Below are 25,156 nucleotides of genomic sequence, written 5' to 3' on the forward strand. Positions count from 1 at the left end.
GATGAAGAGGTAAAAGAGAGGAGAACGGTTCCAGGAGAAAGAGGGAAAAGAATGGCCTGAAGGTAAAGAAATGACTGGACAGATTGTGAAGGACCTGCATGCTATTGCCTGCCAGCCAGTCATGACTCTTCTGTGAGTTGTCTTCTTCTCCCATTAAGAGTTTCCTAATCAATGGATGGCAGCCAAATCTAATCTGAGAAAATTGTGTTTTATTTTCTTGATCTGGCCCAACATGGCAACATGTCTTAATGCTTTTGAGAAAATATATGAAGCAAAAAGAAGTAGGGAAATATTACAGTGCTCTTTTTACTGTACTTACAGCAGTACACCACACACACACACACACACACACACACACACACACACACACACACACACACACACACACACACACACACACATATAGAAAGAGAGGCAGTCAGACAGACAAGACATCCCGGTAAGATCACTTGTAAAATTCACCCCCTTCACCTGCTGAGATTGAAGCACCACCTCTAAAAACAGAGATATGGTTCAGTCAGTAAGTCAGTCATGACCCATTAGGAAACACTTATATCTAGTGGCCGCCGAGCGAACTGCAGGAAACCAGTCTTAGGCAGTGTTTTCCCATCAAAATAGGTTCTGCCACCATAGCGTCCAACTACCAGCCCAGAGGGTCACTATTTGACATTTGTCACAGGTTTCACACAGATGGGGCTCACAACATTGGCGCTGGTCGTGGATTCTAGCTCTCCTTCCTTTTCTTTCAGCCCCTCTGCATCCCTGTCTCTCTCTCGGCTGTTCTGGCTGTTCTGTCGGTTCTTCCTGGTCCCAGAGTCCAGCGCAGTGCCTTCGAACAGACGGGCCATGAAGGCAAAGCCTTCCCGCCGCATGTAGGACTTGCCGGCGAAGGTGTAGAGGACCGGGTTGGCACAGCTGCTGATGAATGCCAGGGCTGATGTGACCGCACGGCAGGACTGCCAGATAGGGTCCAGTCTGGAGGAAGAGTAGATATGAAAACAGCAAAAAAAAATGGTTGTTCATTGTTTTTTATTAAAATGTAGTTAGGGATTTGATAACAATACACTACAAATGATACCTGTGATGCGGTGAGGATCTTACGAAACAGTAATTTAGGAAAGACTTTTCAGAAAGCCTACCTTGCTTTTATAGCTGAATCTTGAGGAGAAAGTGCTGCGGCAACCTGTAAGGACAGATTTCATCTATGAGAAGAGATTTCATCACAGCAGACAGCCCAGTTACAGCAGACAGCCCAGTTACAGCAGACAGCCCAGTTACAGTAGACAGCCCAGTTACAGCAGACAGCCCAGTTACAGCAGACAGCCCAGTTACAGCAGACAGCCCAGTTACAGTAGACAGCCCAGTTACAGCAGACAGCCCAGTTACAGTAGACAGCCCAGTTACAGCAGACAGCCCAGTTACACAGCAGACAGCCCAGTTACAGCAGACAGCCCAGTTACAGTAGACAGCCCAGTTACAGCGGACAGCCCAGTTACAGTAGACAGCCCAGTTACACTGCAGACAGCCCAGTTACACAGCAGACAGCCCAGTTACAGCAGACAGCCCAGTTACAGTAGACAGCCCAGTTACAGCAGACAGCCCAGTTACAGCAGACAGCCCAGTTACAGTAGACAGCCCAGTTACACAGCAGACAGCCCAGTTACACAGCAGACAGCCCAGTTACAGCAGACAGCCCAGTTACAGCAGACAGCCCAGTTACAGCAGACAGCCCAGTTACAGCCCAGTTACAGCAGACAGCCCAGTTACAGCAGACAGCCCAGTTACAGTAGACAGCCCAGTTACAGCAGACAGCCCAGTTACAGCAGACAGCCCAGTTACAGTAGACAGCCCAGTTACAGCAGACAGCCCAGTTACAGTAGACAGCCCAGTTACAGCAGACAGCCCAGTTACAGCAGACAGCCCAGTTACAGCCCAGTTACAGCAGACAGCCCAGTTATACAGCAGACAGCCCAGTTACAGCAGACAGCCCAGTTACAGCAGACAGCCCAGTTATACAGCAGACAGCCCAGTTACAGTAGACAGCCCAGTTACAGCAGACAGCCCAGTTACAGCAGACAGCCCAGTTACAGTAGACAGCCCAGTTACAGCCCTGTTACAGCAGACAGCCCAGTTACAGCCCAGTTACGGCAGACAGCCCAGTTACAGTAGACAGCCCAGTTACAGCCCAGTTACAGCCCAGTTACAGTAGACAGCCCAGTTACAGCCCAGTTACAGTAGACAGCCCAGTTACAGCCCAGTTACAGCAGACAGCCAAGTTACAGCCCAGTTACAGTAGACAGCCCAGTTACAGTAGACAGCCCAGTTACAGTAGACAGCCCAGTTACAGCAGACAGCCCAGTTACAGCAGACAGCCCAGTTACAGTAGACAGCCCAGTTACAGTAGACAGCCCAGTTACAGCAGACAGCCCAGTTACAGTAGACAGCCCAGTTACAGTAGACAGCCCAGTTACAGCAGACAGCCCAGTTACAGCAGACAGCCCAGTTACAGCAGACAGCCCAGTTACAGTAGACAGCCCAGTTACAGCAGACAGCCCAGTTACAGTAGACAGCCCAGTTACAGCCCAGTTACAGCAGACAGCCCAGTTACAGCCCAGTTACAGCAGACAGCCCAGTTACAGCCCAGTTACAGCAGACAGCCCAGTTACAGCCCAGTTACAGCAGACAGCCCAGTTACAGCAGACAGCCCAGTTACAGCAGACAGCCCAGTTACAGTAGACAGCCCAGTTACAGCCCAGTTACAGCAGACAGCCCAGTTACAGCCCAGTTACGGCAGACAGCCCAGTTACAGTAGACAGCCCAGTTACAGTAGACAGCCCAGTTACAGCCCAGTTACAGCAGACAGCCCAGTTACAGTAGACAGCCCAGTTACAGTAGACAGCCAAGTTACAGTAGACAGCCCAGTTACAGCAGACAGCCCAGTTACAGTAGACAGCCCAGTTACAGCAGACAGCCCAGTTACAGTAGACAGCCCAGTTACAGCAGACAGCCCAGTTACAGTAGACAGCCCAGTTACAGTAGACAGCCCAGTTACAGCAGACAGCCCAGTTACAGTAGACAGCCCAGTTACAGTAGACAGCCCAGTTACAGTAGACAGCCCAGTTACAGCCCAGTTACAGCAGACAGCCCAGTTACAGCAGACAGCCCAGTTACAGTAGACAGCCCAGTTACAGTAGACAGCCCAGTTACAGCAGACAGCCCAGTTACAGCAGACAGCCCAGTTACAGCAGACAGCCCAGTTACAGTAGACAGCCCAGTTACAGTAGACAGCCCAGTTACAGCAGACAGCCCAGTTACAGCAGACAGCCCAGTTACAGCCCAGTTACAGCAGACAGCCCAGTTATACAGCAGACAGCCCAGTTACAGCAGACAGCCCAGTTACAGCAGACAGCCCAGTTATACAGCAGACAGCCCAGTTACAGTAGACAGCCCAGTTACAGCAGACAGCCCAGTTACAGCAGACAGCCCAGTTACAGTAGACAGCCCAGTTACAGCAGACTGCCCAGTTACAGCAGACAGCCCAGTTATACAGCAGACAGCCCAGTTACAGCAGACAGCCCAGTTACAGCAGACAGCCCAGTTATACAGCAGACAGCCCAGTTACAGTAGACAGCCCAGTTACAGCAGACAGCCCAGTTACAGCAGACAGCCCAGTTACAGCAGACAGCCCAGTTACAGTAGACAGCCCAGTTACAGTAGACAGCCCAGTTACAGTAGACAGCCCAGTTACACAGCAGACAGCCCAGTTACAGCAGACAGCCCAGTTACAGCAGACAGCCCAGTTACAGCAGACAGCCCAGTTATACAGCAGACAGCCCAGTTACAGTAGACAGCCCAGTTACAGCAGACAGCCCAGTTACAGGAGACAGCCCAGTTACAGTAGACAGCCCAGTTACAGCAGACAGCCCAGTTACAGCAGACAGCCCAGTTACAGCAGACATCCCAGTTACAGCAGACAGCCCAGTTACAGTAGACAGCCCAGTTACAGTAGACAGCCCAGTTACAGTAGACAGCCCAGTTACAGCAGACAGCCCAGTTACAGTAGACAGCCCATTTACAGCAGACAGCCCAGTTACAGCAGACAGCCCAGTTACAGTAGACAGCCCAGTTACAGCAGACAGCCCAGTTACAGCCCAGTTACAGCAGACAGCCCAGTTACAGCCCAGTTACAGTAGACAGCCCAGTTACAGTAGACAGCCCAGTTACAGCAGACAGCCCAGTTACAGTAGACAGCCCAGTTACAGCAGACAGCCCAGTTACAGTAGACAGCCCAGTTACAGTAGACAGCCCAGTTACAGCAGACAGCCCAGTTACAGTAGACAGCCCAGTTACACAGCAGACAGCCCAGTTACAGCAGACAGCCCAGTTACAGCAGACAGCCCAGTTACAGCAGACAGCCCAGTTATACAGCAGACAGCCCAGTTACAGTAGACAGCCCAGTTACAGCAGACAGCCCAGTTACAGCAGACAGCCCAGTTACAGTAGACAGCCCAGTTACAGCAGACAGCCCAGTTACAGCAGACAGCCCAGTTACAGCAGACATCCCAGTTACAGCAGACAGCCCAGTTACAGTAGACAGCCCAGTTACAGTAGACAGCCCAGTTACAGTAGACAGCCCAGTTACAGCAGACAGCCCAGTTACAGTAGACAGCCCAGTTACAGCAGACAGCCCAGTTACAGCCCAGTTACAGCAGACAGCCCAGTTACAGCCCAGATACAGTAGACAGCCCAGTTACAGTAGACAGCCCAGTTACAGCAGACAGCCCAGTTACAGTAGACAGCCCAGTTACAGCAGACAGCCCAGTTACAGTAGACAGCCCAGTTACAGTAGACAGCCCAGTTACAGCAGACAGCCCAGTTACAGTAGACAGCGCAGTTACAGTAGACAGCCCAGTTACAGCCCAGTTACAGCAGACAGCCCAGTTACAGCAGACAGCCCAGTTACAGTAGACAGCCCAGTTACAGTAGACAGCCCAGTTACAGCAGACAGCCCAGTTACAGCAGACAGCCCAGTTACAGCAGACAGCCCAGTTACAGTAGACAGCCCAGTTACAGCAGACTGCCCAGTTACACAGCAGACAGCCCAGTTACAGCCCAGTTACAGCAGACAGCCCAGTTACAGCAGACAGCCCAGTTACAGCAGACAGCCCAGTTACAGTAGACAGCCCAGTTACAGCAGACAGCCCAGTTACAGCCCAGTTACAGCAGACAGCCCAGTTACAGTAGACAGCCCAGTTACAGCAGACAGCCCAGTTACAGCAGACAGCCCAGTTACAGTAGACAGCCCAGTTACAGCCCAGTTACAGCAGACAGCCCAGTTACACAGCAGACAGCCCAGTTACAGCAGACAGCCCAGTTACAGCAGACAGCCCAGTTACAGCAGACAGCCCAGTTACACAGCAGACAGCCCAGTTACAGCAGACAGCCCAGTTACAGCAGACAGCCCAGTTACAGCAGACAGCCCAGTTACACAGCAGACAGCCCAGTTACAGCAGACAGCCCAGTTACAGTAGACAGCCCAGTTACAGCGGACAGCCCAGTTACAGTAGACAGCCCAGTTACACTGCAGACAGCCCAGTTACACAGCAGACAGCCCAGTTACAGCAGACAGCCCAGTTACAGTAGACAGCCCAGTTACAGCAGACAGCCCAGTTACAGCAGACAGCCCAGTTACAGCAGACAGCCCAGTTACAGCAGACAGCCCAGTTACAGCAGACAGCCCAGTTACACAGCAGACAGCCCAGTTACAGCAGACAGCCCAGTTACAGTAGACAGCCCAGTTACAGCGGACAGCCCAGTTACAGTAGACAGCCCAGTTACACTGCAGACAGCCCAGTTACACAGCAGACAGCCCAGTTACAGCAGACAGCCCAGTTACAGTAGACAGCCCTGTTACAGCAGACAGCCCAGTTACAGCCCAGTTACGGCAGACAGCCCAGTTACAGTAGACAGCCCAGTTACAGCCCAGTTACAGCCCAGTTACAGTAGACAGCCCAGTTACAGCCCAGTTACAGTAGACAGCCCAGTTACAGCCCAGTTACAGCAGACAGCCAAGTTACAGCCCAGTTACAGTAGACAGCCCAGTTACAGTAGACAGCCCAGTTACAGTAGACAGCCCAGTTACAGCAGACAGCCCAGTTACAGCAGACAGCCCAGTTACAGTAGACAGCCCAGTTACAGTAGACAGCCCAGTTACAGCAGACAGCCCAGTTACAGCAGACAGCCCAGTTACAGCAGACAGCCCAGTTACAGTAGACAGCCCAGTTACAGCAGACAGCCCAGTTACAGTAGACAGCCCAGTTACAGCCCAGTTACAGCAGACAGCCCAGTTACAGCCCAGTTACAGCAGACAGCCCAGTTACAGCCCAGTTACAGCAGACAGCCCAGTTACAGCCCAGTTACAGCAGACAGCCCAGTTACAGCAGACAGCCCAGTTACAGCAGACAGCCCAGTTACAGTAGACAGCCCAGTTACAGCCCAGTTACAGCAGACAGCCCAGTTACAGCCCAGTTACGGCAGACAGCCCAGTTACAGTAGACAGCCCAGTTACAGTAGACAGCCCAGTTACAGCCCAGTTACAGCAGACAGCCCAGTTACAGTAGACAGCCCAGTTACAGTAGACAGCCAAGTTACAGTAGACAGCCCAGTTACAGCAGACAGCCCAGTTACAGTAGACAGCCCAGTTACAGCAGACAGCCCAGTTACAGTAGACAGCCCAGTTACAGCAGACAGCCCAGTTACAGTAGACAGCCCAGTTACAGTAGACAGCCCAGTTACAGCAGACAGCCCAGTTACAGTAGACAGCCCAGTTACAGTAGACAGCCCAGTTACAGTAGACAGCCCAGTTACAGCCCAGTTACAGCAGACAGCCCAGTTACAGCAGACAGCCCAGTTACAGTAGACAGCCCAGTTACAGTAGACAGCCCAGTTACAGCAGACAGCCCAGTTACAGCAGACAGCCCAGTTACAGCAGACAGCCCAGTTACAGTAGACAGCCCAGTTACAGTAGACAGCCCAGTTACAGCAGACAGCCCAGTTACAGCAGACAGCCCAGTTACAGCCCAGTTACAGCAGACAGCCCAGTTATACAGCAGACAGCCCAGTTACAGCAGACAGCCCAGTTACAGCAGACAGCCCAGTTATACAGCAGACAGCCCAGTTACAGTAGACAGCCCAGTTACAGCAGACAGCCCAGTTACAGCAGACAGCCCAGTTACAGTAGACAGCCCAGTTACAGCAGACTGCCCAGTTACAGCAGACAGCCCAGTTATACAGCAGACAGCCCAGTTACAGCAGACAGCCCAGTTACAGCAGACAGCCCAGTTATACAGCAGACAGCCCAGTTACAGTAGACAGCCCAGTTACAGCAGACAGCCCAGTTACAGCAGACAGCCCAGTTACAGCAGACAGCCCAGTTACAGCAGACAGCCCAGTTACAGCAGACAGCCCAGTTACAGCAGACAGCCCAGTTACAGCAGACAGCCCAGTTACAGTAGACAGCCCAGTTACAGTAGACAGCCCAGTTACAGTAGACAGCCCAGTTACAGCAGACAGCCCAGTTACAGTAGACAGCCCATTTACAGCAGACAGCCCAGTTACAGCAGACAGCCCAGTTACAGTAGACAGCCCAGTTACAGCAGACAGCCCAGTTACAGCCCAGTTACAGCAGACAGCCCAGTTACAGCCCAGTTACAGTAGACAGCCCAGTTACAGTAGACAGCCCAGTTACAGCAGACAGCCCAGTTACAGTAGACAGCCCAGTTACAGCAGACAGCCCAGTTACAGTAGACAGCCCAGTTACAGTAGACAGCCCAGTTACAGCAGACAGCCCAGTTACAGTAGACAGCCCAGTTACACAGCAGACAGCCCAGTTACAGCAGACAGCCCAGTTACAGCAGACAGCCCAGTTACAGCAGACAGCCCAGTTATACAGCAGACAGCCCAGTTACAGTAGACAGCCCAGTTACAGCAGACAGCCCAGTTACAGCAGACAGCCCAGTTACAGTAGACAGCCCAGTTACAGCAGACAGCCCAGTTACAGCAGACAGCCCAGTTACAGCAGACATCCCAGTTACAGCAGACAGCCCAGTTACAGTAGACAGCCCAGTTACAGTAGACAGCCCAGTTACAGTAGACAGCCCAGTTACAGCAGACAGCCCAGTTACAGTAGACAGCCCAGTTACAGCAGACAGCCCAGTTACAGCCCAGTTACAGCAGACAGCCCAGTTACAGCCCAGATACAGTAGACAGCCCAGTTACAGTAGACAGCCCAGTTACAGCAGACAGCCCAGTTACAGTAGACAGCCCAGTTACAGTAGACAGCCCAGTTACAGTAGACAGCCCAGTTACAGCAGACAGCCCAGTTACAGTAGACAGCCCAGTTACAGTAGACAGCCCAGTTACAGCCCAGTTACAGCAGACAGCCCAGTTACAGCAGACAGCCCAGTTACAGTAGACAGCCCAGTTACAGTAGACAGCCCAGTTACAGCAGACAGCCCAGTTACAGCAGACAGCCCAGTTACAGCAGACAGCCCAGTTACAGTAGACAGCCCAGTTACAGCAGACTGCCCAGTTACACAGCAGACAGCCCAGTTACAGCCCAGTTACAGCAGACAGCCCAGTTACAGCAGACAGCCCAGTTACAGCAGACAGCCCAGTTACAGTAGACAGCCCAGTTACAGCAGACAGCCCAGTTACAGCCCAGTTACAGCAGACAGCCCAGTTACAGTAGACAGCCCAGTTACAGCAGACAGCCCAGTTACACAGCAGACAGCCCAGTTACAGCAGACAGCCCAGTTACAGTAGACAGCCCAGTTACAGCAGACAGCCCAGTTACAGCAGACAGCCCAGTTACAGTAGACAGCCCAGTTACAGCAGACAGCCCAGTTACAGCAGACAGCCCAGTTACAGTAGACAGCCCAGTTACACAGCAGACAGCCCAGTTACACAGCAGACAGCCCAGTTACAGCAGACAGCCCAGTTACAGCAGACAGCCCAGTTACAGCAGACAGCCCAGTTACAGCAGACAGCCCAGTTACAGCCCAGTTACAGCAGACAGCCCAGTTACAGCAGACAGCCCAGTTACAGTAGACAGCCCAGTTACAGCAGACAGCCCAGTTACAGCAGACAGCCCAGTTACAGTAGACAGCCCAGTTACAGCAGACAGCCCAGTTACAGTAGACAGCCCAGTTACAGCAGACAGCCCAGTTACAGCAGACAGCCCAGTTACAGCCCAGTTACAGCAGACAGCCCAGTTATACAGCAGACAGCCCAGTTACAGCAGACAGCCCAGTTACAGCAGACAGCCCAGTTATACAGCAGACAGCCCAGTTACAGTAGACAGCCCAGTTACAGCAGACAGCCCAGTTACAGCAGACAGCCCAGTTACAGTAGACAGCCCAGTTACAGCAGACTGCCCAGTTACAGCAGACAGCCCAGTTATACAGCAGACAGCCCAGTTACAGCAGACAGCCCAGTTACAGCTGACAGCCCAGTTATACAGCAGACAGCCCAGTTACAGTAGACAGCCCAGTTACAGCAGACAGCCCAGTTACAGTAGACAGCCCAGTTACAGCAGACAGCCCAGTTACAGCAGACAGCCCAGTTACAGTAGACAGCCCAGTTACAGTAGACAGCCCAGTTACAGTAGACAGCCCAGTTACACAGCAGACAGCCCAGTTACAGCAGACAGCCCAGTTACAGCAGACAGCCCAGTTACAGCAGACAGCCCAGTTATACAGCAGACAGCCCAGTTACAGTAGACAGCCCAGTTACAGCAGACAGCCCAGTTACAGCAGACAGCCCAGTTACAGTAGACAGCCCAGTTACAGCAGACAGCCCAGTTACAGCAGACAGCCCAGTTACAGCAGACATCCCAGTTACAGCAGACAGCCCAGTTACAGTAGACAGCCCAGTTACAGTAGACAGCCCAGTTACAGTAGACAGCCCAGTTACAGCAGACAGCCCAGTTACAGTAGACAGCCCATTTACAGCAGACAGCCCAGTTACAGCAGACAGCCCAGTTACAGTAGACAGCCCAGTTACAGCAGACAGCCCAGTTACAGCCCAGTTACAGCAGACAGCCCAGTTACAGCCCAGTTACAGTAGACAGCCCAGTTACAGTAGACAGCCCAGTTACAGCAGACAGCCCAGTTACAGCAGACAGCCCAGTTACAGCAGACAGCCCAGTTACAGTAGACAGCCCAGTTACAGTAGACAGCCCAGTTACAGCCCAGTTACAGCAGACATCCCAGTTACAGCAGACAGCCCAGTTACAGTAGACAGCCCAGTTACAGTAGACAGCCCAGTTACAGTAGACAGCCCAGTTACAGCCCAGTTACAGTAGACAGCGCAGTTACAGTAGACAGCCCAGTTACAGCAGACAGCCCAGTTACAGTAGACAGCCCAGTTACAGTAGACAGCCCAGTTACAGCAGACAGCCCAGTTACAGTAGACAGCCCAGTTACAGTAGACAGCCCAGTTACAGTAGACAGCCCAGTTACAGCCCAGTTACAGTAGACAGCCCAGTTACAGCAGACAGCCCAGTTACAGTAGACAGCCCAGTTACAGTAGACAGCCCAGTTACAGTAGACAGCCCAGTTACAGCCCAGTTACAGTAGACAGCCCAGTTACAGCCCAGTTACAGTAGACAGCCCAGTTACAGCAGACAGCCCAGTTACATCAGACAGCCCAGTTACAGTAGACAGCCCAGTTACAGTAGACAGCCTAGTTACAGTAGACAGCCCAGTTACAGCCCAGTTACAGTAGACAGCCCAGTTACAGCCCAGTTACAGTAGACAGCCCAGTTACAGCAGACAGCCCAGTTACAGCAGACAGCCCAGTTACAGTAGACAGCCCAGTTACAGTAGACAGCCCAGTTACAGCAGACAGCCCAGTTACAGCAGACAGCCCAGTTACAGCAGACAGCCCAGTTACAGCAGACAGCCCAGTTACAGTAGACAGCCCAGTTACAGTAGACAGCCCAGTTACAGTAGACAGCCCAGTTACAGCCCAGTTACAGTAGACAGCCCAGTTACAGCAGACAGCCCAGTTACAGTAGACAGCCCAGTTACAGTAGACAGCCCAGTTACAGTAGACAGCCCAGTTACAGCCCAGTTACAGTAGACAGCCCAGTTACAGTAGACAGCCCAGTTACAGCAGACAGCCCAGTTACAGCAGACAGCCCAGTTACAGCAGACAGCCCAGTTACAGCAGACAGCCCAGTTACAGCAGACAGCCCATCCAGTTACAGCGGGACCTACTGTTTCAGCCCCGTTTAGGAGTGTGAGGCCCTGGCTATAGCTCAGACATGCACACACACAAAACACCCCACACACGCACGCACACACTACCTGCACAATGTTGATGACATGGTAGGGCAGCCAGAAGATTCCAAAGGTGACCACGATGGTTAGGATGAGTTTCTCACTGTGGATCCTCCTCCTGAACCTGGTCAAATCAAATCACACTTTTTTTCATACAGAGTTTTAAGTGTTTTTTCCCCAAATTCCATAATGGTCCTTGATGCAAATGTACCGGATTTCAGGACTCTAGATCACACGGGGTGAGGGGAATGGCCTTTAAAACGTTTGCTTTCTCATTCACTTGTTATAGCTTTACCATGTGGCCAATTGACATGGCATTGCATGCTAGTGTTTGGCCCTTGGTTCTTTACTATCATGCAAAGTATTCCCCTCCTGGGCCTTACCATCAAATACAATAGGATTTCACCCAACTTCACTGGCTTGTAAAAAGTGAGAAAATAAAAACAATACATCTACACAAATATGAAATGAAGGCAGAAATAAAACTAAGATAGTAAAACAGCAGTGGACCTGGTTTGTCTGATCCTCCGCAGGATGCAGATGTAGCTGCCTACAATCAACCCGTAAGGAACTACAAATCCCAGCACCGTCTCCAACGTGTACTGGAGCACCACCTGCGCTGAGAGAATGGGACGTGTACTGTATCAGCATAGAGATCACCTTGATCGGTTAGCGTTAGTGACACTTTATACAGTCAGGTCCATGAGTATTTGGACAGTGACACAACTTGCATCATTTTGGCACTGTACGCCACCACCATAGATTTGAAAGGAAACAATCAAGATGTGAGTTAAGTATAAGTGGGGCTCAAAAGTAATTGGGCTAACTAACAAAATCATAAATTAAATAATGAGATTTAATACGTGGTTGCAAATCCTTTGCTGTCAATGACTTCCTGAATTCTGGAACCCCTAGAAATCACCAGGTGTTGGGTTTCTTTCCTGGTGATGCTCTGCCAAGACTTGGCTGCAGCTGTCTTCAGTTCCTGCTTGTTCTTGGGGCGTTTTGTCTTCAGCAAGTGAAGTGCATGCTCAATTGGATTCAGGTCAGGTGATTGACTTGGCCATTGCAGAACATTGCACTTTTTTTTGCCTTAAAAAAGTATTGGGTTGCTTTCGCAGTATGCTTCAGGTCATTGTCCATCTGCACTGTGAAGCGCCGTCCAATGAGTTTTGAAGCATTTGGCTGAATCTGAACTCTGGTACAAGTTGATATTTGTCCCATCTGTCCATAGGATGTTGTTTCAGAACTATATAGGCTTTTTTAGTGTTTTTTGGGGCAAACTCTAATATGGTTTTCATGTATTTGAGGTTTACCAATGGTTTACATCTTGTGGTAAACCCTCTGTGTTTACTCTGGTGAAGACTTTTCTTCATCGTTGACATTGACACAGATACCCCTGGAGGGTGTTAATGATCTGGCCAACTGTTGTGAAGGGGTTTTTCTTCACCAGGGAAACAATTCTTCTGTCATCCACCACAGTTGTTTTATGTTTTATGTTCCACACCTAATGTTTCTGATATCGCTCTGATGTTTCAACCTAATGATGGCTTGCTTCACTGGCAGTGACAGTTCTTTCGACTTCCTATTGAGGGTTAACAGCAACAGATTCCAAATTCAAGTGCCGCACTTGAAATCAACTCTATACCTTTTATCTGCTTACTTGTAAATGAACTAACGAGGGAATAACACACAGCTGGCCATGGATAAGCTGAGCAGTGAATTGTCCAATTACTTTTGCTCTCTTAAAAATGGTCAGACCACATGTAAAAAGTGTTTTAATTCCTACACCATTCACCCAATTTGGATGTAAATACCGTCACATTAAAGCTGAACGTCTGACCTTCCCTCTCCTATTCATTATTTAACTTCAACTCCAATATGCCGTGGTAGACAGCTAAAATAATAACAACTTGGTAAATGTCCAAATATTTATGGGCCTGACTGTATACAAAATAAATGTACTGTAAACTCCATACCTTGCAATGTTTTTATGGATGATCTGACTACAGATAAGAATGTGAATAAACAGGTAACTACGGTGATAGAAAGCTCTCATGTAAAGTCTGTACTTTTTTGTTCCCTCACCTGAAATACATTCACGGTTTGATTGGTTGCTCTTTCCCCCTCCCCTGTCAGTCACTCCAGGAGTGAAGATAATTAGCAAAGTAAGGAATGAATTCAGTTGGAAAATAAGGAAGTAAGTGTCACTCACTTGACTCTGCTGCTTGTGAAATGACTCACACACCATACGGCTCCTCCCGTTGGGGTACGTGGCCGTCAGTTTGTGCCTGAACAGCAACGCGGGGATGGATGAGACCAGCACCAGGATCCACAGTACCAGCACCCCCCGCAGTACTGCCTTCCGGCCAGCGAGGGCAGCAACACGCCGCGGCCACACCACGGCCACCAGCCTGTGCAGGCTCATCAGCATGATCAGTTGGATGGAGGCGTACATGTTGGCCAGGCACAGGTAGAAGAGTATCTGATCCAGACAAGAAGAGAGTGGCTTTTTCTTGTCATTTCAAAAGGATAAGGATTCAATGACAATGTAATCACTGCATGTCAAGTGTCAATGGTGTTTTCAAACATCTGGGAAGAAAATGACATCATTGGAACATTTACATATTGGTTGCATTCCAGGCCGACAAAATTGCAGTCATTGCGTTGCATCAACCAATGGTTGCGTGCTATGTCATCGACTGCGCAGTCGGGCATCGGATTGCTATTTCATATGATGTGGTAAGCAGATATGTTAAACACCTATACAGGCGTTGTGAGATCTGGCAGATGTTTACAGTGTAGTCAGCCTGGAATGCGGCAATCAACAAAAAGAAGAGCCTCCACCTTGCACATGATATCGCCAAAAATCCATGTCTTCATCACAAGGTACACGATGAAGAACGGCGTGAGCGCCATGAGCGAGCCGTCGGCCACTGCCAGATTGAGGATGAGGAGGGTGGTGACAGAGCGACGGCGGGTGCGTGCCAGGATACTCCAGATGATGAAGAGATTGCCGGGGACGCCAAGGAGAAACACCAGACCCAGGATGAGTGCCCCTATGGTTGTGGAGGTGGTATTACCCACAATGCTTTGGTTCGCCACGAAAACAGACATGGTGGTGTTAAGGACGTGGTTGGAGGCTGAAAGGAACAGGGAGGGGGGCGTAGTGGAGGAGAACGGAGAAAGGGACAAGGGAGGTTTTGTGAGGGATGGAGGGATGATTTGGGGGATGGTTTGGTTGTGGGCCATGGCAATGATCTGCAAGGGACAGAAAGGTTAAAGGTTCAATGAAAACACTGAGGTAGAAGTGTCACTAACTTGTATCAGCAGCAATGTTGAATAGTTAGTGGTGGTATAGGATACAGACCTGGGTTCCAATACTTTATCTGTGCTTGTATACATGTATAGCTTAGGCCAGGGTTTCCCAAGCCCCCACCCATGGGTGCACGTTTTGTTTTTTACCCTAGCGCTACACAGCTGATTCAAATAATCAAAGCCTGATGAAGAGTTGGTCATGTGAATCAGCTGTGTAGCGTTAGGGTAAACAACAAAACCTGCACCCAGGGTGTGCTCCAGGACCGACTTTGGGAAACTCTTGCCTAAAATATACATGTTTGACATGCAATTAAGCCACTGGAGTGCAGGCAGCGACTGACTGGATTTATCACACTCACTCTCAAACATATTTAATACACCTAATGGACAGTAATGCTAGTGTGCGTCTACACAAGACAGAGGAGAGAAGATAATGTAGACAGAGGAGAGGATAATGTAGGCAGAAATGAGAAGCTAATATAGAGGAGAGAAGATCCTGTAGACAGAGGAGATAAACTAATATAGAGGAGAGAAGATCCTGTAGACAGAGGAGAGAAGCTAATATAGAGGAGAGAAGATCCTGTAGACAGAGGAGATAAACTAATATAGAGGAGAGAAGATCCTGTAGACAGAGGAGAGAAGCTAATATAGAGGAGAGAAGATACTATAGAGGAGAGAAGATAGTATAGAGGAGAGAATATATTGTAGACAGAGGAGAGAAGATAATATAGAGGAGAGAAGATCCTGTAGACAGAGGTGAGAAGCTAATATAGAGGAGAGAAGATAATATAGAGGAGAGAAGATAGTATAGATGAGAGAATATATTGTAGACAGAGGAGAGAAGATAATATAGAGGAGAGAAGATCCTGTAGTGTAGACAGAGGAGATAAGCTAATATAGAGGTGAGAAGCTAATATAGAGGAGAGAAGATAATATAGAGGAGAGAAGATCCTGTAGACAGAGGTGAGAAGCTAATATAGAGGTGAGAAGCTAATATAGAGGAGAGAAGATAATATAGAGGAGAGAAGATAATATAGAGGTGAGAAGCTAATATAGAGGTGAGAAGATCCTGTAGACAGAGGTGAGAAGCTAATATAGAGGTGAGAAGCTAATATAGAGGAGAGAAGATAATATAGAGGAGAGAAGATAATATAGAGGAGAGAAGATAATATAGAGGAGAGAAGATAATATAGAGGAGAGAAGATAATATAGAGGAGAGAAGATAATATAGAGGAGAGAAGATAATATAGAGGAGAGAAGATCCTGTAGACAGAGGAGGTAAACTAATATAGAGGAGAGAAGATCCTGTAGACAGAGGAGAGAGGATAATGTTTACAGAAGAGGAAGATAATATAGAGGTGAGAAGCTAATATAGAGGAGAGAAGATCATGTAGAAGAGAGAAGATAATGTAGACAGATGAGAGAAGCTAATATAGAGGAGAGAAGATCATGTAGAAGAGAGAAGATCATGTAGACAGATGAGAGAAGATCATGTAGCGAGAGGAGAGAAGCTATTATAGAGGAGAGAAGATCATGTAGATTTATAAACAGAGAAGACAAGAGGAGATCAGTGAGACACAGTCAGGGCGTGAGAGAGAGAATACCTTCAGGACAAATTCATCCTGGGATTAATATGGGTTTAGATGTGGTATTAACAGATAGCTGTGAGTGATCCGCTAATGGAGAATACATTCCCCTGTTGGGTAGCAACTGGGTGGTGCATGTGTGTACGAGCATGTGTGCGTGCGTGTGTGTGTGTGTATGTATGTGTGTGCGTGTATGTGCGTGTGTGTGCGTGCGTGTTTGTGTGCGTATCTGTGTGTGTATGTGCATGCGTGGGTTTGTGTGAGTGTGTGTACACTTGTGTGTACGTGTGTGTGTGTGTGTGAGTGTGTGTGTATGCACACACACTCCTTCTACTCTACATTACTTGACTTCAAATTCTGCAAAAGCTTTTATTCGGAGGTCTACATCTTTTAGGTTCCTGAATAAACTTCAACGCAGCAGAAATAAATGCCTCGAAACCTGTGTGTTATTTCTTCCTAAAATCTGTGTTTTTATTTTGACTGAGGCTGAAACACTGGGAGGAGTCCACGTGTAGGTGTGTTGAGGAATTGTAACAGGTTTCTAATTGCAAACCAGCATGACCAGACTTGACTGGTAAAATAAACACTAAGTCTTGTAGCTACAATGTTTGTTTGAGAAATCATTCTACCTCCCTCTGAGGACGGTTTCAAATCACTGTCTGCCTTCGAAATGGCACCCTATTGTAGTGCACTACTTGTGGCCCTACTGGGAATAAGATGCTATTTCAGACAAGCCTATATCTTAGTGTTTGGTGTGGAGAAGCCCATGATGTGAGAATATGTTTAATATTTAACATGACAATCTAATCTATCCTGTGTTTCCCTTGCAAATATGGTATTGTATAGGCTTCTCTTATACCATGCACTCACACCTGTAATAATAATGAACTCGTGATGCGTCCACATCACAGGAGGTTGGTGGCACCTTAATTGGGGAGGATGGGCTCATGCTAATGGCTGTAGCTAAATAGGTGGAATGGTTTCAAACACATCAAACATATGGAAACCACACGTTTGACCCCATTCCATTTATTCCATTCCAGCCATTACAATGAGCCAGTCCTCCTATACAGTATATCCTCACACCAGCCTCTCCTGGTGCACATGGACACACACACACTGTATACTATACATGGGCTATATGCAAATATTACAGTACATTGCACATCTAAGTAAATCTTAATGTTCTTGTTTTATCAAGTAATAACTTGACAGAAATTCAACGCACGTCGAAAATATTTCAATGATTGTTGTTTACAATGTTGGTAATTTAGCAGGCACTCTGCAGAGCGACTTACAGGAGCAAATAGGGTTAAGTGCCTTGCTCAAGGGCACATTGACAGATGTTTCACCTCGTCAGCTTGGGATTCAAACAAGCAACCTTTTATTTACTGGCCCAACACTGGAACCACTAGGCTACTCAGTAAAAGAACAATCCTTATAATCTAGTACTCATGGGAGCACACACACATCCCAAATTAACCTCTTTGCACCCTCACAGTAGTTCTTATTGTAATTCTGCTGTCATTCTGAGTGATTATGAGTGTGTACTATGGTGTGGGAGTCAATTCATTCATTTCTACAATGTCATTTATGCATTAAATATCAAGCATGGCTTAGAAATGCACGGCTGGCTAGGCTCTGTAACAGGTAGTGAGGGAATAGATCTGTAGAGTATTAGACAGTTCAGGGAGACTTCTGTGCATTGTACTGTAGTCCCATAGAGTTATCTAGAGGACTCATCCTGTGCATTGTACTGTAGTCCCATAGAGTTATCTAGAGGACTCATCCTGTGCATTGTACTGTAGACCCATGGAGTTAGCTAGAGGACTAATCATGCACATTGTACTATAGTCCCATGGAGTTAGCTAGAGGACTAATCATGTGCATTGTACTGTAGTCCCATGGAGTTAGCTAGAGGACTAATCATGTGCATTGTACTGTAGTCCCATAGAGTTATCTAGAGGACTCATCCTGTGCATTGTACTGTAGTCCCATAGAGTTATCTAGAGGACTCATCCTGTGCATTGTACTGTAGTCCCATAGAGTTATCTAGAGGACTCATCCTGTGCATTGTACTGTAGTCCCATGGAGTTAGCTAGAGGACTAATCATGTGCATTGTACTGTAGTCCCATAGAGTTATCTAGAGGACTCATCCTGTGCATTGTACTGTAGTCCCATGGAGTTAGCTAGAGGACTAATCATGTGCATTGTACTGTAGTCCCATAGAGTTATCTAGAGGACTCATCCTGTGCGTTGTACTGTAGTCCCATAGAGTTAGCTAGAGGACTAATCATGTGCATTGTACTGTAGAACTAAGAGTTAGCTAGTGTACCTGTTTTTGCATGTCACAGTCACCATGATGGGACAGATACAACGATGAGTCCTCTAACTCTATTTGTAGAGTGCTTATCTGTCCTCTTTCACACATGTACACGACAGTATTATACACCTTGTGAATTGGAAGTGTGTTGTTTTGTGTATACCAACTCTCCCTGAGAGAAACCTTTTAGAGAGTGGGGTCACGGCTAAATGGACACTGTGTGTAGAGAACACTGTATCATTTTCCCCACCATTGAGAGTAACAGCTGACACACTCAAATGGGCCAGACTCACAGAGAGAAACAAGCTAGGACTGCTCTTGGGCACAACAGTCGAAAAGCTCCTACGCACACTAGCATATTATACATACCTTAGAGAGAAAGGGAGAGAAGAGAAAGCGAGGAGCGAGGATATGACTCTGATTCATAGAGTTGCTATTGGGCTCATTATCACATATGATGTTCCATTGAGAACAGCTGGTCGCACCCACCGAACAGTTAAATAACAACAGTACTACTTTCTGCAAACAATTATCATGTTTGATGTGGTGTCAAGTACACACCAGGGTATGTGTGTATCACATGTCTGAGTAGGAGTGTAGATCTAGGATCAGGTCCCCATCTGTCCATGTATTTGTATTTATTATGATCTGAAAGGCAAACTGATCCCAAATCAGCACTTTGAGGGGCTTAATAGGATACATACTGCCCCAGGACTATCAAACCATCTCTATATATTTTGTTGTCCGAGGGCATGCTGATAGCTCCTGCTAGAGTTGACTTTATATTACATTACTTTACTGTACTTAATTTTACTGTCTATTTCCATTGACTGACCGGACCACAATCAGGAGGGAGGTTGGGGACAGAAGAGAGGGAAGACTGAAAAGAAACTCACCAAATAGTCCTAATCCTGGGGTAGAGAAAGAGATGGAGAAGAGGCAGGGACAGACGTCCTTTATTTAATTTCTTCTAGTCTTGATGGTGTATATATTCTTCCTACTTTTCTCAGTACTCCTCTTTCACTCCACGTGTTCTCTCCTTTCGATCCCTCTTTCTCTCTATCCCTCTTCCTCTCTATCTCTCTCTCTCTCTCTCTCTCTCTCTAACTCTGTATTTTCACAGATCTGTCATGCTTGCAGTAGCACGCTGTAGCAGAGGAAAGGCAAGGGGGTGTGTCGTGTTCCCTCGTCTTTCAACATCTCCCTCCACACCTTATCATACGTGAGGTAATGTATCTTGTAATGTAGTGTTAATGTGGAATGACACCTCCTGGCCATAGAGATAAGGGTGACACACACACACACAGACACTCACACACAGTAAAAACAGGTGAATCAGACACTTGCCCCTCCCACATCTGGCTCTTTCACAATCTATCATCACATCCTGCTTTACAGAGAGAGAAAGAGAGAGAACTTCTTGATTAACTGACAAACATTCCAGGAGTAATTATATAATGCTAAAGCCAATCATAGTGAGTTGTATCTACAATTAATAACAATGTATTACTATAACAATTGATTGAGAGTGTAAGAGAGAGAGAGGTACAATCAGAGATTAAAACCCTGCTGTAACCTTTATTATTGACCCCTCGAACAGCATCATATATCTACCTTGATCTATTCTAGACAGTTGATTATAAACACCATACAACTGCAGATATTTGAAAGGAAATTGAAGAAAGTAGCTGAGTTAATGGTGTCGTGTCTTTACTATCGTTAACTGAAGACTTTTCAGATATTTTATTTGATTAATTAGTCTTCGAATTAATGCATTATTTACTTTACCTCACAATAGTCTCATTCCAAACGTCGTAAATTGTTGGTTATCTCCACGAACCCAGTCTTCACTATGAGTCATCCATACATCAATTGTCTTAAATCATTTATTTATTACTAACTAAGTAATTCACAGAAATGCATAAACAAACAAACAAACAAGGTAAATATGGTTACATGAAATTAGAATGTGCCCTAGTGGGCTGAACCGGCATGGCGGCTTGTTAGACAAAAGGGGAGGTGGGGGTCAACTATGAAGTCACTACAGAGTGATAATTATAACAATTGAAATGCTAATCCTTTGCACATGAACGCTCACTCATTCGGGAAGAATTGCAATCAATATATACAGTGGGGCAAAAAAGTTTTTAGTCAGCCACCAGTTCTCCTGCTTAAAAAGATGAGAGAAGCCTGTAATTTTCATCATAGGAACACTTCAACTATGACAGACAAAATTAGAAAAGAAATCCAGAAAATCAAATTGAAGGATTTTTAATGAATTTATTTGCAAATTATGGTGGAAAATAAGTATTTGGTCAATAACAAAAGTTTATCTCAATACTTTGTTATATACCCTTTGTTGGCAATGACAGGTCAAACGTCATATCGTCATATCGTTATAGAATGGATGTTTCGGCGGTTGTCGTTCTTCGTGTTCAATGATACCGAATTCCTAGCTGCAGACTAGTAATTAATATCAAAGACTTGTTCTTATTCTGTCGGTATCGATAGTCTAAGAGTTTAACCACGTGGTATGGTTAAAAGATTCAGCAATGGTCTATAACCTTTGTCTCCCCTAATGGAGAAAAACATGGTCCGCAACCTTTAGCCATCTCGTAATTGAGGTAAGCTTGGTCTGCTGATCGAAAACCCGAGTGGGGGTTTTATTCGGAAGGGCCGAAAAGGCTGTCCCAGGATGTCTGACCCTAACTGGGCTCAGGGGCGGTCCTCTGATTTAGTTCAAATCAAAAGGGAATAGTATTTTTCTTCATTAAACAGTCCAAAATCATATTACACAATTATACAAACAGTATCATACTCATTCATATTATACAACGATTAGATGTAAACCTCATATCTGAGGCTATTATATAAACAGCGTTATGGTAATGTGGCCACAGTCTCCCATGAGCTTCCCCAAGTTGTGACAAACGGACCAGTTCGTAGCTGGATTCTTCACCCATCTTTTATACTTTCTCCGGAACATGACATTTGTTCGTACCTCAAGTTCTGTGAGGTGGAAGGAATTCCTTTGTCCTCTATGAAAATTTACTCTGCCTCTTATACTGTGTGTCCATGAGGAGATCCTCAGGAATTTACGACGTCTCTCTGACCACAGCAACCTAGTTGAAGGAGGCAAGTCATGACAGTAGGTATTAAATCAATACCAATATCAATACCACATGTAACACACCAATAAGTTAACGTTTAACATTATTACCAGATACCCATATTGATTCATCAACATATATACATAATGATTAGTAATGATTGTTGATTAATATTCATATTCACTATTTGACATGAAATATATTGTGGAAATATATTTACATTTACATTTTACATTTACGTCATTTAGCAGACGCTCTTATCCAGAGCGACTTACAAATTGGTGCATTCACCTTATGACCTCCAGTGGAACAGTAGTGCATCTAAATCTTTTCAGGGGGAGGGGGTGAGAGGGATTACTTTATCCTATCCTAGGTATTCCTTAAAGAGGTGGGGTTTCAGGTGTCTCCGGAAGGTGGTGATTGACTCCGCTGTCCTGGCGTCGTGAGGGAGTTTGTTCCACCATTGGGGGGCCAGAGCAGCGAACAGTTTTGACTGGGCTGAGCGGGAACTGTACTTCCTCAGTGGTAGGGAGGCGAGCAGGCCAGAGGTGGATGAACGCAGTGCCCTTGTTTGGGTGTAGGGCCTGATCAGAGCCTGGAGGTACTGAGGTGCCGTTCCCCTCACAGCTCCGTAGGCAAGCACCATGGTCTTGTAGCGGATGCGAGCTTCAACTGGAAGCCAGTGGAGAGAGCGGAGGAGCGGGGTGACGTGAGAGAACTTGGGAAGGTTGAACACCAGACGGGCTGCGGCGTTCTGGATGAGTTGTAGGGGTTTAATGGCACAGGCAGGGAGCCCAGCCAACAGCGAGTTGCAGTAATCCAGACGGGAGATGACAAGTGCCTGGATTAGGACCTGCGCCGCTTCCTGTGTGAGGCAGGGTCGTACTCTGCGGATGTTGTAGAGCATGAACCTACAGGAACGGGCCACCGCCTTGATGTTAGTTGAGAACGACAGGGTGTTGTCCAGGATCACGCCAAGGTTCTTAGCGCTCTGGGAGGAGGACACAATGGAGTTGTCAACCGTGATGGCGAGATCATGGAACGGGCAGTCCTTCCCCGGGAGGAAGAGCAGCTCCGTCTTGCCGAGGTTCAGCTTGAGGTGGTGATCCGTCATCCACACGGATATGTCTGCCAGACATGCAGAGATGCGATTCGCCACCTGGTCATCAGAAGGGGGAAAGGAGAAGATTAATTGTGTGTCGTCTGCATAGCAATGATAGGAGAGACCATGTGAGGTTATGACAGAGCCAAGTGACTTGGTGTATAGCGAGAATAGGAGAGGGCCTAGAACAGAGCCCTGGGGACACCAGTGGTGAGAGCACGTGGTGTGGAGACGGATTCTCGCCACGCCACCTGGTAGGAGCGACCTGTCAGGTAGGACGCAATCCAAGCGTGGGCCGCGCCGGAGATGCCCAACTCGGAGAGGGTGGAGAGGAGGATCTGATGGTTCACAGTATCGAAGGCAGCCGATAGGTCTAGAAGGATGAGAGCAGAGGAGAGAGAGTTAGCTTTAGCAGTGCGGAGCGCCTCCGTGATACAGAGAAGAGCAGTCTCAGTTGAATGACTAGTCTTGAAACCTGACTGATTTGGATCAAGAAGGTCATTCTGAGAGAGATAGCGGGAGAGCTGGCCAAGGACGGCACGTTCAAGAGTTTTGGAGAGAAAAGAAAGAAGGGATACTGGTCTGTAGTTGTTGACATCGGAGGGATCGAGTGTAGGTTTTTTCAGAAGGGGTGCAACTCTCGCTCTCTTGAAGACGGAAGGGACGTAGCCAGCGGTCAGGGATGAGTTGATGAGCGAGGTGAGGTAAGGGAGGAGGTCTCCGGAAATGGTCTGGAGAAGAGAGGAGGGGATAGGGTCAAGCGGGCAGGTTGTAGGGCGGCCGGCCGTCACAAGACGCGAGATTTCATCTGGAGAGAGGGGAGAAAGAGGTCAGAGCACAGGGTAGGGCAGTGTGAGCAGAACCAGCGGTGTCGTTTGACTTAGCAAACGAGGATCGGATGTCGTCGACCTTCTTTTCAAAATGGTTGACGAAGTCATCTGCAGAGAGGAGGAGGGGGAGGGGGAGGAGGATTCAGGAGGGAGGAGAAGGTTGCAAAGAGCTTCCTAGGGTTAGAGGCAGATGCTTGGAATTTAGAGTGGTAGAAAGTGGCTTTAGCAGCAGAGAGAGAAGAGGAAAATGTAGAGAGGAGGGAGTGAAAGGATGTCAGGTCCGCAGGGAGGCGAGTTTTCCTCCATTTCCGCTCGGCTGCCGGAGCCCTGTTCTGTGAGCTCGCAATGAGTCGTCGAGCCACGGAGCGGGAGGGGAGGACCGAGCCGGCCTGGAGGATAGGGGACATAGAGAGTCAAAGGATGCAGAAAGGGAGGAGAGGAGGGTTGAGGAGGCAGAATCAGGAGATAGGTTGGAGAAGGTTTGAGCAGAGGGAAGAGATGATAGGATGGAAGAGGGAGAGAGTAGCGGGGGGAGAGAGAGCGAAGGTTGGGACGGCGCGATACCATCCGAGTAGGGGCAGTGTGGGAAGTGTTGGATGAGAGCGAGAGGGAAAAGGATACAAGGTAGTGGTCGGAGACTTGGAGGGGAGTTGCAACGAGGTTAGTGGAAGAACAGCATCTAGTAAAGATGAGGTCGAGCGTATTTCCTGCCTTGTGAGTAGGGGGGGAAGGTGAGAGGGTGAGGTCAAAAGAGGAGAGGAGTGGAAAGAAGGAGGCAGAGAGGAATGAGTCAAAGGTAGGCGTGGGGAGGTTAAAGTCGCCTGAATGAGCCTGAATGGACAAGATTATAACAGTAAAGTAAATAAATATCTCATGATCAAATCAGAAAAGAGCATTATAAAGCTTCACCCTAGTGTGGTGACCTCTACCACAGTTTACACAGCTCTGAAGTATCATGACTGTGCTGATAACAAACCCCAAACTCCTTATAGAGGGGCTGAGTGAATGTTGTCTGAACTCTATGGAGGAGGGTCATTATGTCCGAAACTCTAGTTGATTGAGAACGTTAAATATTTAAACAATTAGTTTGATCAAAGTCATTTTAATTCCTTCAATCTCTAAAGATCAGCAGTGAAGGAATTCAATCGCTAAAGATCAAACTTTTCAGAAAAATAATCAAACTTTTCAGAAATAAAATGTACTGCTGAAGCATCAGTCTAGCTTGTGTTCCTCTACCACTGTTTACACAGCGCTACAGTACCAGTGGGGTAAAACCCAGGATAGAGGGGCTGAGTGAACATGGTCTGGACTGTGGAGGAGGGTCATTGTGTCAGAAGAGATGTTGTACCTGCAGCCCAAAAATCTGAGGGGGAACAAAGTACATGAGGAAGCTTGAGGGAGTTCTGGAGGGAGGTGGAGAATTTAGCATGTTTCAAACACCTGAATCTTATTTTTTCTGCAATCGACACAGATCCTACCCTCTAACATATACTATGTTAGCCCAGGGTTATGGAGAGAACAATTAGTTTTTGTCTGCCCTGAAT

General features: G+C 47.7%; 1 protein-coding gene across 1 annotated transcript; it reads right to left on the reverse strand.

Moving 5' to 3' along the window:
• Positions 1 to 192: 192 nt before the first annotated feature.
• LOC115137930 (leukotriene B4 receptor 1-like) lies at positions 193 to 19,765 on the reverse strand. The gene is made up of 7 exons (XM_029674236.1): positions 19,467 to 19,765; positions 14,190 to 14,603; positions 13,558 to 13,827; positions 11,853 to 11,956; positions 11,370 to 11,466; positions 1,140 to 1,183; positions 193 to 975 (listed from the first exon to the last, which is right to left on the reverse strand). The coding sequence occupies exons 2-7, from the start codon at positions 14,592 to 14,594 to the stop codon at positions 660 to 662; spliced, it is 1,236 nt and encodes a 411-aa protein (XP_029530096.1). The 5' UTR covers positions 14,595 to 14,603; positions 19,467 to 19,765; the 3' UTR covers positions 193 to 659.
• Between the last annotated feature and the right edge of the window lie 5,391 nt (positions 19,766 to 25,156).

The sequence above is a fragment of the Oncorhynchus nerka genome, linkage group LG12 (assembly GCF_034236695.1).
Source record: "Oncorhynchus nerka isolate Pitt River linkage group LG12, Oner_Uvic_2.0, whole genome shotgun sequence".
NCBI classification, from domain to species: domain Eukaryota; kingdom Metazoa; phylum Chordata; class Actinopteri; order Salmoniformes; family Salmonidae; genus Oncorhynchus; species Oncorhynchus nerka.